This window comes from Peromyscus californicus, unplaced genomic scaffold, assembly GCF_007827085.1.
Source record: "Peromyscus californicus insignis strain IS unplaced genomic scaffold, ASM782708v3 Scaffold_10__1_contigs__length_136768540, whole genome shotgun sequence".
NCBI classification, from domain to species: Eukaryota; Metazoa; Chordata; class Mammalia; order Rodentia; family Cricetidae; genus Peromyscus; species Peromyscus californicus.
This window is the reverse complement of record NW_026294391.1, coordinates 25,900,618-25,918,366: the sequence shown is the minus strand read 5'-3', so window position 1 is coordinate 25,918,366 and position 17,749 is coordinate 25,900,618. Positions and strand designations below refer to the sequence as shown.

The following is a 17,749-nucleotide window of genomic DNA, read 5'->3' as shown; positions in this document are numbered from 1 at the left end:
CACTCACACACGTAAAATAAAATAATCTTATATTTAAAAAAAGAGTCTGTGGTACAGGCCCCTGCTGTACAAAACCCCAGGAAGAAGGAAAGGCTGCCTGGGCAGGTTGAGAAGGAAGGTTCTGTCACTTGATTCTTTTTATCCTTGGGTAGGAAAACCTGGCACACAGAAAAGAGTAAACAAAGGAATGAATGTATAAATGTCCTAGTGGTTATTTTAAAAGTGACATTGCATTGTTCATTCATTATGCATTTAAATTTGTATACCTTTATTAAAAATAGAATACCATTGTCCTGGCAATTCTCTGCTGAAATAACAAAATCATTAAGTACATGTCAAGAAACAAATAAGCAAGGGAGACATTTGAGCTCACTGGTAGGAAAAAATGGGTGGTATGAGTAAAAGTAAGAATATCACTGGTTAAAAGCACTGGCTACTCATCTAGAGGACCCAGATTTGATTCACATCACCCATATGGTGGCTCACAACCATCTGTGGCTGTGATTCTAGATGATCAAACTCCCTCTTTTGGCCTCCATTGGTATTTCAAACATATGGCGCACATACACATACATAAAATAAAAATTATAAAATTTAAAATACTATTTTTGTATCTGTGTTAAGATATAAGATGGAAGTAGAAACTTCAATTATCTTTCAAATGAGCCAAAAGCCCCAAAGTCCCCAACCTAAGTATATAACATCATTAGAAAGTAAGATTGTCACCGGCGGTAGAGGTGCACGCCTTTAATCCCAGCACTCGGGAGGCAGAGGCAGGCAGATCTCTGTGAGTTCAAGGCTAACCTGGTCTACAAAGTGAGTTCCAGGAAAGGCACCAAAACTACACAGAGAAACCCTGTCTCGACAAACCAAAAAAAAAAAAAAAAAAGAAAGAAAGAAAGATTATCTTAAATTCTAGTAAGACCACAGTCTCATTGAGTGATGACTGATAATGGTAGAGGTTAATGTGAAGGAATAAGGCACTAAATTCTATCTGAGCATCATACTCTGTGAAGCATGGAACACATTATTAAATACATTTTCAATATTATTATTTTATATCACTGTACATGATAACAGGAAGTACCATTGTTTTGGTATGGAGAAGAAACTGTATCATTCAGATGGAGTTATAGACCATATATATAAGTGCCCTGCCACATAATGAGGTACCCCAGGGCTGTTCAGCATGCGTGGAAGCTTGGGAAGAATACCAACTCACAGGCTGCACTCAGACCTGCTTCATCAAAATTTCTAAGGTGGTTCCTAGGAATCTATGTTTTAATCAACTCTCCATTTGGCTCTCAAACATATTTAACTTTTAGATCATTTATATATTGTATTAGTTGCTTTTTTGTTCTGTAATAAAAGACTATGAACAAGGCAACTTAGAGAAGAAAGACTTTATTTTGGCTTACAGTTCTAGAAGGTTAGAGTTCATAATGGCAGGACAGAGGCAGCTTGCAGGATGGTAGATAGAGCAGGATGCTGAGAGCTCACATCCTTGATGTTTTTTAAAAATGTGTATAGGTGTTTGGCCTGCACATATGTTGGTGCACCACATGTGTACCTGGTACCCATGAAGGCCAGAAGAAGGCATCAGATACCCTAGGACTAGAGTTACAGGTGGTTGTAAGCCACCATGTGGGTGCTGGGAATTGAACCTGGGTCCTCCGGAAGAGCAGCCAGTGTTCTTAACCACTGAGCCATCTCTTCAGCTTTTGAAAGCTCACATCTTAAACTGCAAGCAAGAAGCAGAGCGAGTAAACTATAAGTAAAGGCTGCCCCCATTGACATAATTCCTCCATCAAGGTCACACCTCCTAAACTTCCCCACAACAATGCCACAAACTGGGGACCAAGTATTCAAATGCCTGAGACATTTCTCATAAAAGGCAAATGTACACACATTTCTGTTCTTGAAAGGATATTTAATTACCACACTAGTGCCAGCAGAAAAAAGTAAGTTGTCAACAAATCATTTTTTCACTTCTGCTCCATCTTTACACACAGTACACATCCGGCATAAACTGAAATCTAAAAATGAATTTCTACCATAGGCCTAGAAGTAATACATTAAAAGCAGCACAAACAAAATTAACAATTTGACCTAAATTTCAAAGAAATGTCTGGTTTCCTACCTTGTTTTTTTTTCCGGATAATATAACAGATAAACAACACTTAAAACATTATTAAGAACTAGCTAAATTATATTGTGCCTTTCTACTTCCCTTAAAAAGAATGAGAGTGTTGCTCAATGCTTATACTCATTCCCATCAATATTCCAGATTTGCTCTTCATGGCTTATCTTGTTCCCGAAGTGGTTCGATGGCAGATAGGAGTTGCTGAAATGTGGGGCGCTTTTCTGGCAGCTAAATGAAAGAAAACCCCAATGCGTTAGATGATGAAAGTCATAATTCAAAAGAACAGTATAAGGGCTGGGGGTGTGACTCAGTTGGTAAAGTGCTTGCTTAGAATGCAGGACACCCTGGCTTCAGTTCGTAGCATCACATTAACTAGGTGTGGTGGCACACATCTGTAATCCGAGGATTTGGGAGGAAGAGGCAAGGGGATCAAATGTTTGAAGTCTTCCTCAGCTACACACAGCAAGTTTGAGGCCAGTCTGGGCCACATGAGACCCTGACTCAAAAATTCAAATGACAAACAAGAATATAGGGCTGAAAGATGAATCAGTGGGTAAAAGCACTTGCCCTACAAGTTCCAATCTTCAGAACCCACATGAATGCCAGGTATGTGACATGAGTCTCTGCGATCCCAGCCTTCCAATGGCAAAATGGGAAGTGGAGACAGGAGAATGCCTGGAAACTCAGAGGTGCTAGCTTGGTATACACAACAGCGAACAAGAGATTCTATATCAAGCAAGATAGACACTAATAAGGGCTGCCACCAGACACAAACTCACCATGGCACCAGTATACCTACATTCACAAATACAAACACAGTGCACGCACATATGCACATGCACATGCACACACACACACGCACACACACACACACACACACACACACACACACACACACACACACACGTAAATGAACAATATATAAAACGTATACTTCAGTCCTAATGTGAGTGACATTCTATTTCATTTGAGAGAGGGTCTCACTGAGTAGCCTTATCTGGCCTGGAACTTGCTATGTAGACTACGCTGACCTCAAACTCATAGACAGTTGCTCTGCCTCTGCCTCTTAATTGCTAGGATTCAAGGCATGTGTACCACACTCACTGAGAGTGGCTTTTGGAATGTAGAAACACCGTAGACCTTTCTGCTGAGATTTGGAATAAGGCAAGGGTGCTTTTTATACTCACTATTCTTTTTTTTAATTCAAAAAATTTTTTATTCATTTTACATACCAGCCACAGATCCCCCTCTCATCCTTCCTCCCATTTCCCCCCAGCCTCCCCCCTAACCCACCCCCAACCCCAACCCCTCCTCCAAAAAGGTAAGGCCTCCCATGGGGAGTCAGCAAAGCCTGGAACATTCAGTTGAAGCTGGACCAAGCCCCTCCCCCCTGCATCAAGGGTGCATGAGCTGACTTTCTGGAGCCCATTACCTATACTCACTATTCTCAAGATCATATTGAAATTACCAATCAATGCACCCAGAAAACAAAAACTAACCCCAAGAATTAGATAGGGAAAACTATCTTTATTTGCATAGGACATAATTATATGCTGGAAAATCCAAGAGGACTAACAATAGACTTCCCTGAACAATAAAGGATTTTGCTAGGTGGGCAGGGTAAAAAAAAATAACAAATGAAACCAAAAAAAAAAAAAAAAGGAAAAGGCCGGGCGGTGGTGGCGCACGCCTTTAATCCCAGCACTTGGGAGGCAGAGCCAGGCGGATCTCTGTGAGTTCGAGGCCAGCCTGGGCTACAGAGTGAGTTCCAGGAAAGGTGCAAAGCTACACAGAGAAACCCTGTCTCGAAAAAACCAAAAAAAAAAAAAAATAATAACAAGTGAAATCAGATAGCCAATAGTAACCAGTCAGAAAATATGATGGAAAGGAAAACATCATTTATAATAGCATCAATACCAAAATAAAAGAAAGATACACATGTAGATTGGAACATATATTAAGAAAAAAGTCTCCTTTGTGCTACAGTAGGACATCTTAGTGTCATGGAGATGTAGAATGTCTCCAGTTAAAAAGGAAACACAATCTTAAAGATGTGAATAGGCTTCTTTTAACTAGATGAATTTATTTCACATATTTTGAATTTGCAAAATGGCAACAAAGCTATAAAGAACAATAAACCATAAGGGTTCTAGCCTATATAATATAATGTTAAAATATCACATAGTACTTTACTTGTTGTACAACAGCATATAATTAAAATAGTATGGTGCTGGCATAGAAAGACCAGACCACAGAAGAGGAAGTCCCTGAATGAATCAATATTATTCTGCATGGAAATGTAGAATAATATTCCACTCACTCACTGCCATTAAGGTGGCTCCTTATCTCTTTTTGGGGGGGCGGGGTTTCGAGACAGGGTTTCTCTGTGTGGCTTTGGAGCCTGTCCTGGATCTCTCTCTGTAGATCAGGCTGGCCTCGAACTCACAGATATCTGCCTGCCTGTGCCTTCCAAATGCTGGGATCAAAGGCATGCGCCGCCGCCACCACCACCCGGCTAGGTGGCTCCCAATCTCTTGATGGTCTTTTGGTAAACAATGCTTCCAACAACTGGATAAATGTTACAACAACTGTATGTTTGGACTATAGTTCATAATATACATAAGAAACACAACAAAATAAAAATGAATATTTTTAAGCTTCATTTTTTTGTACTGCTCAAAAAATTTCAATGGCTTCACAATACATATAAAAATCTAATCTCTCCTCTGCTTCCTCCTTCTCCTCCTCCTTTTCCTCTTCTTTAGGGTACAGAACCTCAACCAGACTTAATCTTCCAAATTTACTTTCAGTTGTTCCAACAACAGCTCTAGCTGAGAACAGCATGTCTGCTGCCTGCGTGTCCGCTGCCTGCTTCCACACCTTTGCTCGAGGTGTTCTCATTTGGACACGCTTTGGCACCATCTCTCTACTCACAAAGCAAGGGAATTTTGACAATTCCTGATTTGGTTCAGATCCCAATGCATTCAGGAAGCTGCTTTCCTTCCTCTGAGCTCCATGCTTCTTTCTATCTTTTTAATTTGGGTGCATAATTATAAATTTCTTGATGTTTTCAGTGTGTGTATGTGTGAGAAGTTTTGGGGTTCAGTGAAGGAAGTGGTAGAACTTCAGACTTCACAGCTCCAATTAGTTGTTTAAACAGCAAAGACATTTGGCCTGGAATTTCCTCCATTTTAGGCCTACCTCTGCTTCATGTTATTTGGTGTTTGGGGGACTGGAAGGTGGGGTAGGGGGATGAAGAGGAGGAAGAGGGAGAAGAAGAGGGAGAGGAAAAAGGAGGAGGAGGAGAAGAAGAAGAGGAGGAGGAAATCTTTCATGTGATCTCTGTATGTGATTAGATGTTTCTGTCATGAATTTTTGAGCTGAGGAGAGATTTTATAGTTTTGTTAAGAATGAGACCTCAACCCTACACAAAGAGCTATAGGCAACTGAGTAAAGCTGGGAACAGGAGATGTGGCCTCCCCAGGGAAGTGCACACCAATTGCTTGTCCCATGCCAAATGGTCAGCTCTTAAAACATACATACAAGTAACATTACATGACTAAACAGGTTATATTTAGAACTATGTATGTATATACATAAATGCATGTAATAACAATAAATGAATGAAGAGGCCATGAATTTGAAGGAGAGCCGCGGGGGGGGGGGGGGCATCGGTATACCGGAAGATTTGGAGGGAGGAAAGGCAAGGGAGAAATGTAATTATATTATAATCTCAAAAATTAAAAAAAGATAGCTGGGCAGAGGTGGTGTACACCTTTAATCCCAGCACTCCAGGAGGGAGAGGCAGGCAGATTTCTGAGTTCAAGGACAGGCTGGTCTGCAGAGTGAGTTCCAGAACAGTCCAGGGCTACACAGATAAACCATGTCTAGAAAAACCAAAGCAAACCAACTGATCGAAAAACAAACGTTTCAAAAACCAAGAGTGAGGTCGTGGCACCAGCCAGCCTGCCTCTTTAATAACTGTGTCACTGAGGTAAGTCCCTGAACCTCCCTGGGCCCCTATTTCCTCCCTTGTCAGTTTCAGTGCTGATAATATTATCTACTGCATAGGATATCTTCTGATGAGTTGATACTTATAAAGTTCTTACAACAATGGCCTAAGTTCTTCAGCAAATTATCGAGACTTGCCTTGTTTTGTTTTTACGTTACAAGCAAACATGATCCAGGACCATTTCCAGCTTCTTTGTAGCAGGTGCTTTCCCTCATCCCCAAAGAACCCCTCCCCCATGCCAGGCTGCTTAGGGGGCATACTTGCCTCATGCCAGCAGCTGTACATGACCTGGTAGATGGTGTCTGATGCCAGCTGGGGCCGGTAGAGTCTGTGGCCCTGGGAGACCTTCACAACCACCTCGGAGTTATCATATAAATCGTAGGGCTGCTTCCCCAGACTAAACACCTCCCACATCAGGATCCCTGGAGTGCATCCGGGGGCAGCCCCAGCAGAGGGAAGAGAAAGAGAACCAGTGTCAGAAGGCCCAGAGCTTGTGAAAGGAACTTCACATCCCAGGACCAGGAGCCCAGGAGCCAGGGCAAGGGATTTCTGGGAAACAAGGCCTAGTGAAAGGGGGAGGGCATGAAAGGTGGGCTTTGGTCATCATTTCTACGGTTTAGGTGTTCCTGTACTTCTTCAGATTCCCCACCCCCACCCCACCCTGTGATTGTTAGAAAACCAGAGAATGGCCAAAGCAGAGGGAGCCACTTGGGGCCAAGGTTCATGGGATGCTTTGGAAGGCACTTGGGGTCTCATGCAGCCTCACACTGACAACAAACTGGATGGTAAGCCACTTCCCAACACTTAGGAGTGATGAGGTCCTTGCCTTTTCTTTCTTTCTTTCTGCCTCTGCAGTTGTGCACAAGTTCATTGCATAGTTACGTTACCTTTTGGTAGAATGTAATGATAAACAATGGATGCTTATTCCACAGTCTATTGTTGCTGTTGGTCTGTCATGAGTCAGGTACCATTTGGGAATCTGATAAAAGCCACAGGCTATTACTGCCTTGGGAACATGAACCCATGGCTCATCTGTCCATTTTCAGAATGCTCATAGTCCCCAGCTCATGGAAGACATTGCTGACTTCAGGATAAGACACCAAGCCTTTATGATCACCTTTGAAAGCTGAGTTCTCCCACTTGCAGGCCAGGTCTATTCCTTAACACCTCCTGGCCTCAGCTCTCCTCCCAAACAGCACCTTCTGGAGTTGCCATGAGGACTAAGTAGGATACAACACAGAGTGCTTTTGAAAGAGTGCCAGGGTATTGAAAACGCTACCTGAAAGGTGCCATTCTCTCCAAGGACAAAGATGCTAAACCAGTGCTTCTCAACCTTCCTAGTGCTGTGACACTTTGATACAGTTCCTCATGTTTCGTTGACCCCCAACCATAAAACTATTTTCTTTGATACTTCATAATTGTCATTTTGCTACTGTTATGAACCATAATGTAAATACCTGATATGCAGGGTATCTGATATGAGACCCCTGTGAAAGGGTCATTTGACTCCAAGGGTACTGTGGAATGGTCTTTCTGTACGCTGTGAATATATGTTGTTCCCATTGGTTAATAAATAAATAAACTGATTTGGCCTGTGGCAAAGCAACTTAGAGGCATTCAGGAAATCCAAGAGAGACAGGAAGGAGAAAGTCGGAGTCTGGGGAGAAGCTGGGAGCTGTAGCCAGGAGAAGCAAGATATAAAAGTACTAGTAAGCCACGAAGCCATGTGGCAATGCATAAATTAATAGACATGGGTTAATTTAAGATATGAGCTAACTAGCAAGAAGCCTGCCATAGACCATGCAATTGGTAATTAATATTAAGCCTCTGAATGATTATTTTATAAGTGCTGTGGGAACTTGGGGCTGGGTGAAACCAGAGAAACAAGGGGTCATGACCCACAGGTTGAGAACCACTGCTTTAAACATATATCCAGGTTCAAAACCCTGGACAACCCACATATACAGAAAGAAGACAATTGTCCCCAAACCCCAAACTTTGACTTGTAGGCCACAGATTTTATGTAAAATAAAATAAAGCAGTCTTCCACGTTGTGGAAGGTGTCACTCCCTCACAACTCTCTCTTGGCAAGGCTGCTCACATATTTCAGGGCTGGTAGTACCTTATAAAGTACTCGGGGAGGGAGGGTCTTCTCTGAGGGGGCTTTCATAGGTCCCAATTCATTTTGAACATTCATAGCAGGAGTAAATTATTTAAGAAAAGATTTACTGTCTGTCAACAGCCAGAAAACAACTGCAACTAGGTTGTTTTATGAGGTGGATAATCAGGTTGAATAATACTGCCTTTGGTTAAAAAAAAAAAAGGTATAACTATTGAATGAGGGTACTGCTGTGGGATGGTCTTTCTGTATTCTGTGAATATGTGTTGCCACCATTAGTTAATAAAGAAGCTGCTTTGGCCTATGGCAAGACAGATAATAGCCAGGTGGGAAATCCAAGCAAAGATACAGGGAGAAGAAGAGTAGCGTCAGGGAAATGCCAGCCCGCCACCCAAGGAGCAAAATGTCAACAGACTGGTAATGCCACAGCCATGTGGCAATACAGAGATTCATAGAAATGGGTTAATATAAGATGAAGAGCTAGCTAGCAAGAAGCCTGAGACATCGACCAAACAGTTTGTAATTGATATAAGCCTCTGTGTGTTTACTAGGGACCGAGTGGCTGTGGGACACAGGAGAACTTCCAACTACAGGGTACAGATTTCAGGAATAATATTTAGCAGGAATATCAGTTGATGTATAGATTTGAAACTAGTTCTGACAACAATGGCCAAACTTAATACAAAAGCACTCTCTGAGTGACTTTGCCTTTTTATGTGCCCATTTGAATATCTTTATACTTTTCAAAAGGGAATGTTTATTTTTAATATTTATTTAGGGCAGAAAAATAAATTGCTGACTAAAATTTCCTTCTCTCAAGTTGCCTTGAATGTATTAAGTGGTAAATCAAATTGCACTTATGGACTAAGACAAACATGAAATATTTCTTGGTCATATTTAGTATATTAGGTCACTTGGTGATAATTTGACTTAGTTATCCTGTACCCACCAGAGAGTTGTTGAAAACAGTCATGATTCTATCAACCTATTTTTAAAAACCCCAAACTCTGACAATTGACAGAATCACAACTTAAGAATTTTTTTACTCTTTCACAATCACCTCTACTGAATTTGGCTTTTCTTCTTTTGGTTTTGTTTGTTTGTCTGTGTTTGCAGTGCTGGGGATCAAACCCAGGGCCTTGAACACTCTAGGCAAATGCTTTGCCTCTGAGCTATACTGCCAACTCAACTAGTCAATCTTTTGCTGTTGTTCTGAGATAGATCTTGTTAAGTTCCTCAGCCTTGCCTAGAACTCGTAATCCCCTTGCCTCAGCACCTGAGGTCCAGGATTACAGGTGTGTCTTGTCATGTAGTCTGAGAGAGTAAATTTCAATCTAAACATTTTAAGAAAATAGTGGTTATCAAACTTCTATAAAAACGAAATGGTAAGTATATTAGACTGTGAATCAAATGGTGTCTGTGTCAATTACCCTGTTATAGCAGAAAATCGGCTACAGACAACATGGAATTGAATGGGCATGCCTGTGGCCAATAAAACTTTATTTACAGAAACAGGGTGTTGTGTCATATTTTGTTTGTGTTCTGACAAATAAAGTTTGCTTGGAGTCAGAAGGTAGAGCTAGCCACTAGTTAACCATAGAGGTTTGGATGACTGTAGAGAGAGGGACAGGAAGTGGTAAGGCGAGGCTGAGAGAGGATCTCAGCCCTTTTGGTCAGAGGAATGGAAGAGGTAGGAGGTCACTAGTGGCTGCTCCCCTGCTTCTCTAATCTTTCAGGTTTTTAACCCGATATCTGACTCCTGTTTTTTATTGATAAGATTAATTAGATTAATAGTTCAACAGGGTACCTAGTTTGGTCCAGGACTGTTGTCTCCAAAATCCTTATCTAAAATGCTAATTTGAGCAAGGGGAGGAGATGATTTGAAACAAGGTAAGTGTTTGCTGTGGTTTGGAGGCTTGGCTTCCAGTTTGGTGCCTTTGGGGGGTGTGGAAAGTTTAAGAGGACTTACAGCCATGTGGAGAGTGCCCTGAAGGGGAGAGTGAGACTGCAGCATCTCCTCTCCATCTCTCCTCTTCCTCTTGGTCACAAGGGGAGCAGTTTTGCTCTTGCCACATCCTCTACTCTGTCCCTGTCCACCTCACCACATACATGGGTCAGATTGCAGACTGCAACCTTCAACACCATGAGCCAAAATAAATTATTTCTTTTTCTAAGTTGATTTTGCCAGGTATTATTTATAATAATGGAAAGAGAACTTGCACAAAACCAAAGTCTGCTGTTTACATTAGGGATGCCCAAAGACTCTCCCCATTCTGAAGGGACCCTTTAGAACAGTTACCATAGTTACACTCATGCTCACAAACAGTGGTTTATATTTAAGTCCTCCAAAATTTGGGATTTCAAATAAACCAAGGTTTAAATTCTAATGATTCCTTCACAAAACTCTTTGAGGCTAGAAGTGGTGCACACCTGTAATGCTAGATTTTGAGAGGCTAAGGAGGTAGGAGGATCATGAGTTTGAGACTAACCTGAGTTACATAGCAAAACCCTGTTTCAAAACAAAACAAAACCAAACCTGAAAGTTTCATTGGAAAAGTCCCTAAGTCTTTTGATTCTCCAGGCAGATGCTAACATGATGTAAATTATGGAAGTGTATAAGACTTCCTAACACTGAACCCAAGGAAGGAAATTGTCTTCTTCAACCACTCGCTTGTCTCACACCGTGTGCGTAATTTTGTAAAGACTCGGGGTTTATTTTCAAATGGATGTTGCTGTTCTTGCGGTTTCCTGTTGTGGAAGCCGGCTTATGAAACGGGGCTGGGTGCTGTGTGGTTACTTCCTTACCGAACGCCCATACGTCTGACTTGCTGCTGTATTTGAAGTAGTGGAACACTTCTGGGGAGGACCACTTGACGGGAAACTTGGTTCCTACTGAACTGACATACTGATCATCAAGAACGTATCTGTAGGGAAAACATCAACCCAGATATTAAGACAGATGGTGTTACAAACTGGGAAGACCTCTACTGGCCATTGTTGCCTCCATGGCCCACCATTAGCCAGGCTGATAAAGGACATATAGCGTCCATTATCAGCTGAACACTTCAGGTTTCTAGCTAATTTGTCTCTTATTTTATCTATCTCTCTCTCTTCCTGAGACAAGTTCTCATGAACTCCTGGTCTTCTGCCTCTGCCTCCCAAATGCTAGGATTGTAGATATATGCCGCTATATCTGGTCTTTGATTTCTTTTCAGTGTGATATGTTAGCTTTTAGTGATTGGTAGGCATTTAGGAAATGTAACTTTGAACATAGTAGAACTCAGGTGTGAAATGTTTGGTAACTATCAAACCCCACAAAAATGTGAAAATACAATCATTCAGAATTCTACCACAATGATGCCTAGTAATTGTATCACTCAAGATACATTTCTTCCTTGTACTTTATGATTGTATCTTTTCTCTATTTGTAAGTTGAACAGAACTGGGTTTCTGTTGTTTTGAGATTTGCTTTTATTTTTTTCTTCAGTATCAAGTTGAAAAGATGTCCTCAAATGGGTACATTTTCTCCTCCAGCATCATCTTTGATGACTGAACAGCATCCACTCTTATGGAGTAATAAATTTATTGAATTGTACAAACTGTTCTTAATTAACTATTATAAATAATGATGAAACTATCTAATGGAAAAAACAACAAAAATAGAAATTCAAAGATGTCAACTAAGCCTATGCTTTATTATGATTATAAAGTGGAAATAACCTCAATGTACTCGTGTTAAAGAATATTCAAATTCTATTTTATGTAGAAATACTATGTAAAAATACATAGAATACTATGCAACCACTAAAAATGATACAGTTCTATATTTCACCAAATAAAAATCTGTTCATGGGGTGGGTGGTGGTGGCACATGCCTTTAATCCCAGCATTCAGGAGGCAGAGGCAAATGAATCTCTGAGTTTAAGGCTAGCCTGGTCTACAGAGTGAGTTCCAGGACAGCCAGGGCTACAAAGAGAAACCCTATCTTGAAAAAACAGAAAAAAATCTGTTCACAGTATATGGTTATGTGCAAAAGCATGTATGTCTGATGTAATTCTGTTTCAAGGGGAACAAACAGTACATGTATATATTCATGGGAATGATTGGCTATACTTAAAAATAAGGCCTGAGTTGGAGAGATGGCTCAGCAGTTAAGAGTATGTAATTCCAGAGGACTTGAGTTTGATTCCCAACATCCTTATCAGGTGGTTCACACTCCCATGTAACTCCAACTCCAGGAGGATCCCACTCCTCCAGCCTCTGTGGGCACCTGCATTCATGTTCACATACTTACATTAGATATACATATACATAATTAAGAATATCTTTTACAACAATTACTTACTACTTATGCATAATTAATACTAGGGAATATTACTTATCTGTCAACAGAGTTACTATAAAATAAAACCAAAATGGCTCACCTAGAGAACTTAGTATAGTCAAAATTTGTGTGTGTGTGTGTGTGTGTGTGTGTGTGTGTGTGTGTCTATGTGTGTGTATGTGTGTGTGTGTGTGTGTGTGTGTGTGTGTGTGTGTGTGTATTCATGCCATTGCCCAAGGAGGCCAGATGAGGGTGTTGGATCTCCTGGAGCTGGAGTTACAAGCAGTTGTGAGCCATCTGACATGGATGCTGGGAATCAAACTCCAGTCCTCTGAAAAAGCAACAAGTGTCCTTAACTCCTGAGCCATCTCTCCAGACTCTCCAACATATTTTTTGAAATAGAGTCTCCACTGAATCTGGAGCTTGCTGATTGGTTAGACTGGCTGGCCCTTCTGTCCCTGGTCCACAGTTGCTGGGGTTATGTACACACTACAGGGTCTGGATTTGATGTGGGTGCTGGGAATCCAAGACCAACCTCATGCTTGTGCAGCAAGCACTCTACCAATTGAGTTGGCCACCCCGCTTGAAATCAGATTCTTGACTACAACTGATGGGAATGCTACACCCCACAATGGGGCTACACCCCACAATGTGTTAGAGTTCATTGGTGCTAGAGTTGGAAACATCAGAAAGAAAAGCTGTTGGGGACATTACTGGCTTACCTTGTCATTCCAAAGTCTGAGACTTTCACAGAGAGGTCACTGTCCACCAAACAGTTCCGAGCAGCCTTGGGAGAGAAAGCAAAATCTTCAAGTAGAAAAAGCAACCAAGGATCTCCCGATATCAGACTCAGATATTTTCTTCTCCTCAGCTTCATTTTCAGCAAAATGCAACACAGCCTATCACAACCCCAATTACTCTGAAGTGTTTTTTAATTTCTCGTAAATTTCAAAATGAAAATATTCTTGTACAAGCCTGTTTACCCAAGCATCTGTGTGGGAGCCCATTTTCAGGTTTCCTAGTGGCTTTACCCAGTAGGTCTGCATAGATGATTGGGCCATGGACCTGAGTGCAGATGTCTAAGATGGTCTGCACTTGGCTGTGCTGGGGGGAGATCTTTTGCTCCATCCCTTGGCATTCTTATCAATACCCTAGGGCAGAAATTCTGGGCCTGTTGGAATAGGTTCCATGCCCTCTCAAGGCTATCCTGTATTTTCTATCTTTATCTCCTCCCCCTATTCCTTCTAACTAATATTTCCTGCTGCTCCTACTCAAGAGCACTCTGGGGAAATATGGGGGTAGTGGGTAGCCCCTCCACACATCCAAAATTATTGAAAACGTACTTGAACACAGAATCTCAGCTTAACAAGGAGAGAGCCAAAATGCCTTCCACTAGATCCTGTGCATTCAAAGATGCTCAGAAGTTGTACACACTACACCCAGAACTTACGGGATGCATTAGCTTGGTGTGTAGAGTACGCTTGCTATTCAGCACAAGCAAATCCCTGAAGCTAAAGGCCAGTGAATACCAAACAGTACTGGGAACTCCCACCCCAATCCCAACACACACTTTACTTTCCATCTGTGTGTGTGTGTGTGTGTGTGTGTGTGTGTGTGTGTGTGGGTGTGGGTGTGGGTGTGTGGGTGTGTGTTTAGTTATTGTATCAAGTCACTGCTTTAGCAGTAAGCTCTTCAGTTTAATGGTCTTGAGAAACACTAAACTGATCCAAGTCTTTCCATCTGTTCTTCATACCACAGCACAGGTAGCTATGGAGATCCTCATGACTCATTTTACTCTGACCTTTCCGAGTGCAAAGTGAAAGTGAAGGCACCCTCTTTGCCAGACCTCTCAGCACCCTATCCTTGGAGGAGGGAACCGTGGGCTCTGTCCTCTCTTTTCATCGACCTTCCGATGGCTTGCCTTACCAAATCCCGATGTATAAACTGGTGGCTCTCCAAGAAGGCCATGCCTTCACAGACATCGTAGCACATTTCTAAGAGCTGGGAGGTTTCTAGTCCTTTCCCATGACTCTTCAGGTAATTAAGCAAGCAACCGTTGGTTATATACTCAGTTACTATGTAGATGGGGTATTTCTTCGAACATACTCCGTAGAATTTAACCAGCTTGGGATGGCTGAGTTTCCTGCAAAAGAATCGGTTTGAAAAGCTCATTTTCCAGATAGCCTGAGCAAGGATGAACAGTTTCTCACTCCTTCTACCTGAACAGAGAAAGAGACCTGGGAGCTTAGGATCTTGTTTGGGGACTAGGATAGTCTTTGGAGGCACAAAAGGAACGGTACTCTTGCCTCAGATGTGATACTGGCAGCCACCCAGCAGTGCTCTCAGTCTGGACCTGCTGCGTTTACCCTTTCTCCCGAGAATCAGGATAGTGTCATGTCTAGAAGAAGTATTATAATTTGAAGGCTGTATAGAGCATAAAAATGGTTGCTGTCTGGGGAAGCGAGACTGCACACAATCTCTCTTCTTTTGTATTGTCTTTTGTTCTCTCTTCCTTTTCTTGATTTTTAAAAATGCTCCTGTGTGTATGTATGCATGTGCACATGCATATATGTTTATGTGTGGAGGCCAGAGGACAAGCTCAGGTTTCACCTTCAGAAAGGCCACCAGTCTCCTTTGAGATGGGGTCTTTCACTGGCCTGAAGCTTTCCAAGCAGCATCGGCTGACTGGCCAGTGAGCCCCAGGGTGCTCCTGTGTCCACCTCACCAGAGCTTGGATCAGTTTTACAGGTAAGTTATAGTACTCTTTAATGACCAAAATGCACTTTAATATTTACCAGGAGACACAAGCTGTACCATGTACCCAAGAAAGTTTTTTTTTTAAAGAAATTTATGTTCTGGCCGGGCGGTGGTGGCGCACGCCTTTCATCCCAGCACTCGGGAGGCAGAGCCAGGCGGATCTCTGTGAGTTCGAGGCCAGCCTGGGCTACCAAGTGAGTCCCAGGAAAGGCGCAAAGCTACACAGAGAAACCCTGTCTCGAAAAACCAAAAAAAAAAAAAAGAAAAAGAAGAAATTTATGTTCTATGAAAGGGGAACATCAAGGGGCTTTCTTTAGTTCTATGTAATAGTTTTGTTACCAAGGACAGAACTAGCCACATAATTTGCAGGTTCTGGGAAAAAATGAGAATAAGGGCAAAAAATTGTTTACAACTTAATTTGATCTACATGTGATAGCTCACACCTGTATTTTCCTGTACTTAGGGGGTGAGTCGGGGCCTTGCTATGATTTTAAGGCTAAATTGGGCTATGCAGTAACTTTCAGGCTACCCTGAGCTACAAAATGAAAATGTGTCTCAAAAACGCAAACCAAATAAAAAAGTACTATTCGGCAACAGGGAAAGCAGAGCATAGAAGCAAGCACTGGAGGACCTTGCTAATGCGGGCGACACGTCCATGAAGACAGCCCTGCTCAAAGGCATGTATTCAGGCAGCGTCTCTACTTTTGAACAATGCTTCAGTCATGGTGGAAGTGATTGTTGTAACATTCCTGTCTCCTTTGATCTTTATAAGGAATCACCAAGGAAACGGGCACTGGAGTATTTGCCTAGAAAGATGTCTCAGTAAACTGTTGAATAGTTCTTTCAATGGATGTGGGTATGTAAGCCAAAGAAGCGCTTTCCGGCCCCAGCGGCTTTTGGTCATGGTCTTTATCACAGCAATAGAACTAGGTTGGGATCTGCAAATTTTAACAATTTTGTGTGGTGGAGAAGAGAGGTCAACTTTGGCTGTCACTCCCCAGGAACTGTCTGCCTTGTTTTTGACACAAGGTCTCTCATTGAGACCTTAGGTTCCTCAATTAGACAAGGCTGGCTGGACAGTGAACTCCAGAGAGCCATCTGCCTCCTCCTCCCCAGTGCTGGGATTACAAGCTTGTATCACTGTGCACAGCTCTTTCACATGGGCTCAAAGGACTGAACTCATGTTGCAAGACCAGCACTTTACTGACTGAACCATCTGACCAAGACCTAGGTATAACACTTTTTGATCTTCCCCGATTAGTTTTCTAAAAGAGTGACCAGCCATGCTGTTTACCTGGGTTAAAAGCATTTGTAAGGATGAAGGACTTGCCCACTTTCAGACTCCTGAAGACCATACTTGAGTCGGTTTCTTCAGGGGGGAGCCATCCTACTCCTAACCAATACCATTGGCTAATACATAGTTGTTTGTGGGAGATGTAAAGGGAATTTAGATACACTGAGTGCTGTATCTACGTGTAACTACAGATCAAGGGTAGAGAATTCAAAGGCACAGAGGCCAGGGGCTGCTTTCTCAATAGAGTCAGAAATATTCTGACTTCAAACATGGCCCTTCAAGGTGTTGTGCAGGCCTACTTGTCAAATTAGAAACACAGCATTGATTTTGTTTAACAGCTTTTTAGGCCAAATTATAACTCTTAAATATTTATATTTGCAACATAGGTCAGGCTTTGCAGATGTTAAGGACAGGGACTGCTAATGTTGATGTTCTTCTGGGGAGATTTAACATTGCCATTCCTGAGGAGAGACTTACATCATGGTCTGGGCCTCCTGAAAGAATTCATCTTCTGACATGGCGCCCTCCTTAATCATCTTTACAGCCACATCGTACTGCCCTTTCCACTTGCCCAGCTGGACCACTCCAAACTGGCCACTTCCCAGCTCCTTCAACAAGGTGATTTCTTCTCGCTTCAGCTCCCAAATTCCTAATGAAGCAAGGCAGACAACAACTCCCAAAGTGATTTCTTCTGCAATGAGCTTTGGTATCCACAAAACTAAGACCAATAAGACATCATTTGAAGTTAATAACTTAAAAAATCCTTAGTGAATTGATACCATGACCACATTACAGGAAAATGATGTTCTCAAAGCAGCTGCAGTTCTTGACAAAAATAGTCAAAATGAAATATTTTGTGCCAACTGGGGGTGTCTTGGAGAGAGCCAATGTCAAAAATGTACTTAATGCTCTTAGGTTGGTAAACCATTGTTAGATTTTTTTTTCATATAAAACAAATGAAACTGTGATTAAGGTGGATGTTATTACCCAAAAGACACTGGGTTGAGAACTGTCTCCAAATAGGAGCAGGCGTAGAATCCAGGAAAAAGAAAGGATAGGTAAGAGATGCTGGAGGTGAATGGCAATGTCTGGGAAGAGTA

At 41.9% G+C, this 17,749-nt stretch overlaps 1 protein-coding gene across 2 annotated transcripts in view; it reads right to left on the bottom strand.

Annotated features, from left to right (window-relative positions):
* Positions 1-983: 983 nt before the first annotated feature.
* The window catches only part of Bmx (BMX non-receptor tyrosine kinase), a 57,244-nt gene continuing 40,478 nt past the window's right edge, over positions 984-17,749 (bottom strand). For both annotated transcript variants that reach the window (XM_052717872.1, XM_052717949.1), the window contains 6 exons: positions 17,127-17,298; positions 14,525-14,741; positions 13,321-13,385; positions 11,080-11,198; positions 6,420-6,577; positions 984-2,371 (listed from right to left, as the gene is read on the bottom strand). In XM_052717872.1, the coding sequence (XP_052573832.1) occupies positions 2,297-2,371; positions 6,420-6,577; positions 11,080-11,198; positions 13,321-13,385; positions 14,525-14,741; positions 17,127-17,298 (806 nt within the window). In that variant the 3' untranslated portion in view covers positions 984-2,296. The remainder of the gene's footprint in view (positions 2,372-6,419; positions 6,578-11,079; positions 11,199-13,320; positions 13,386-14,524; positions 14,742-17,126; positions 17,299-17,749) is intronic.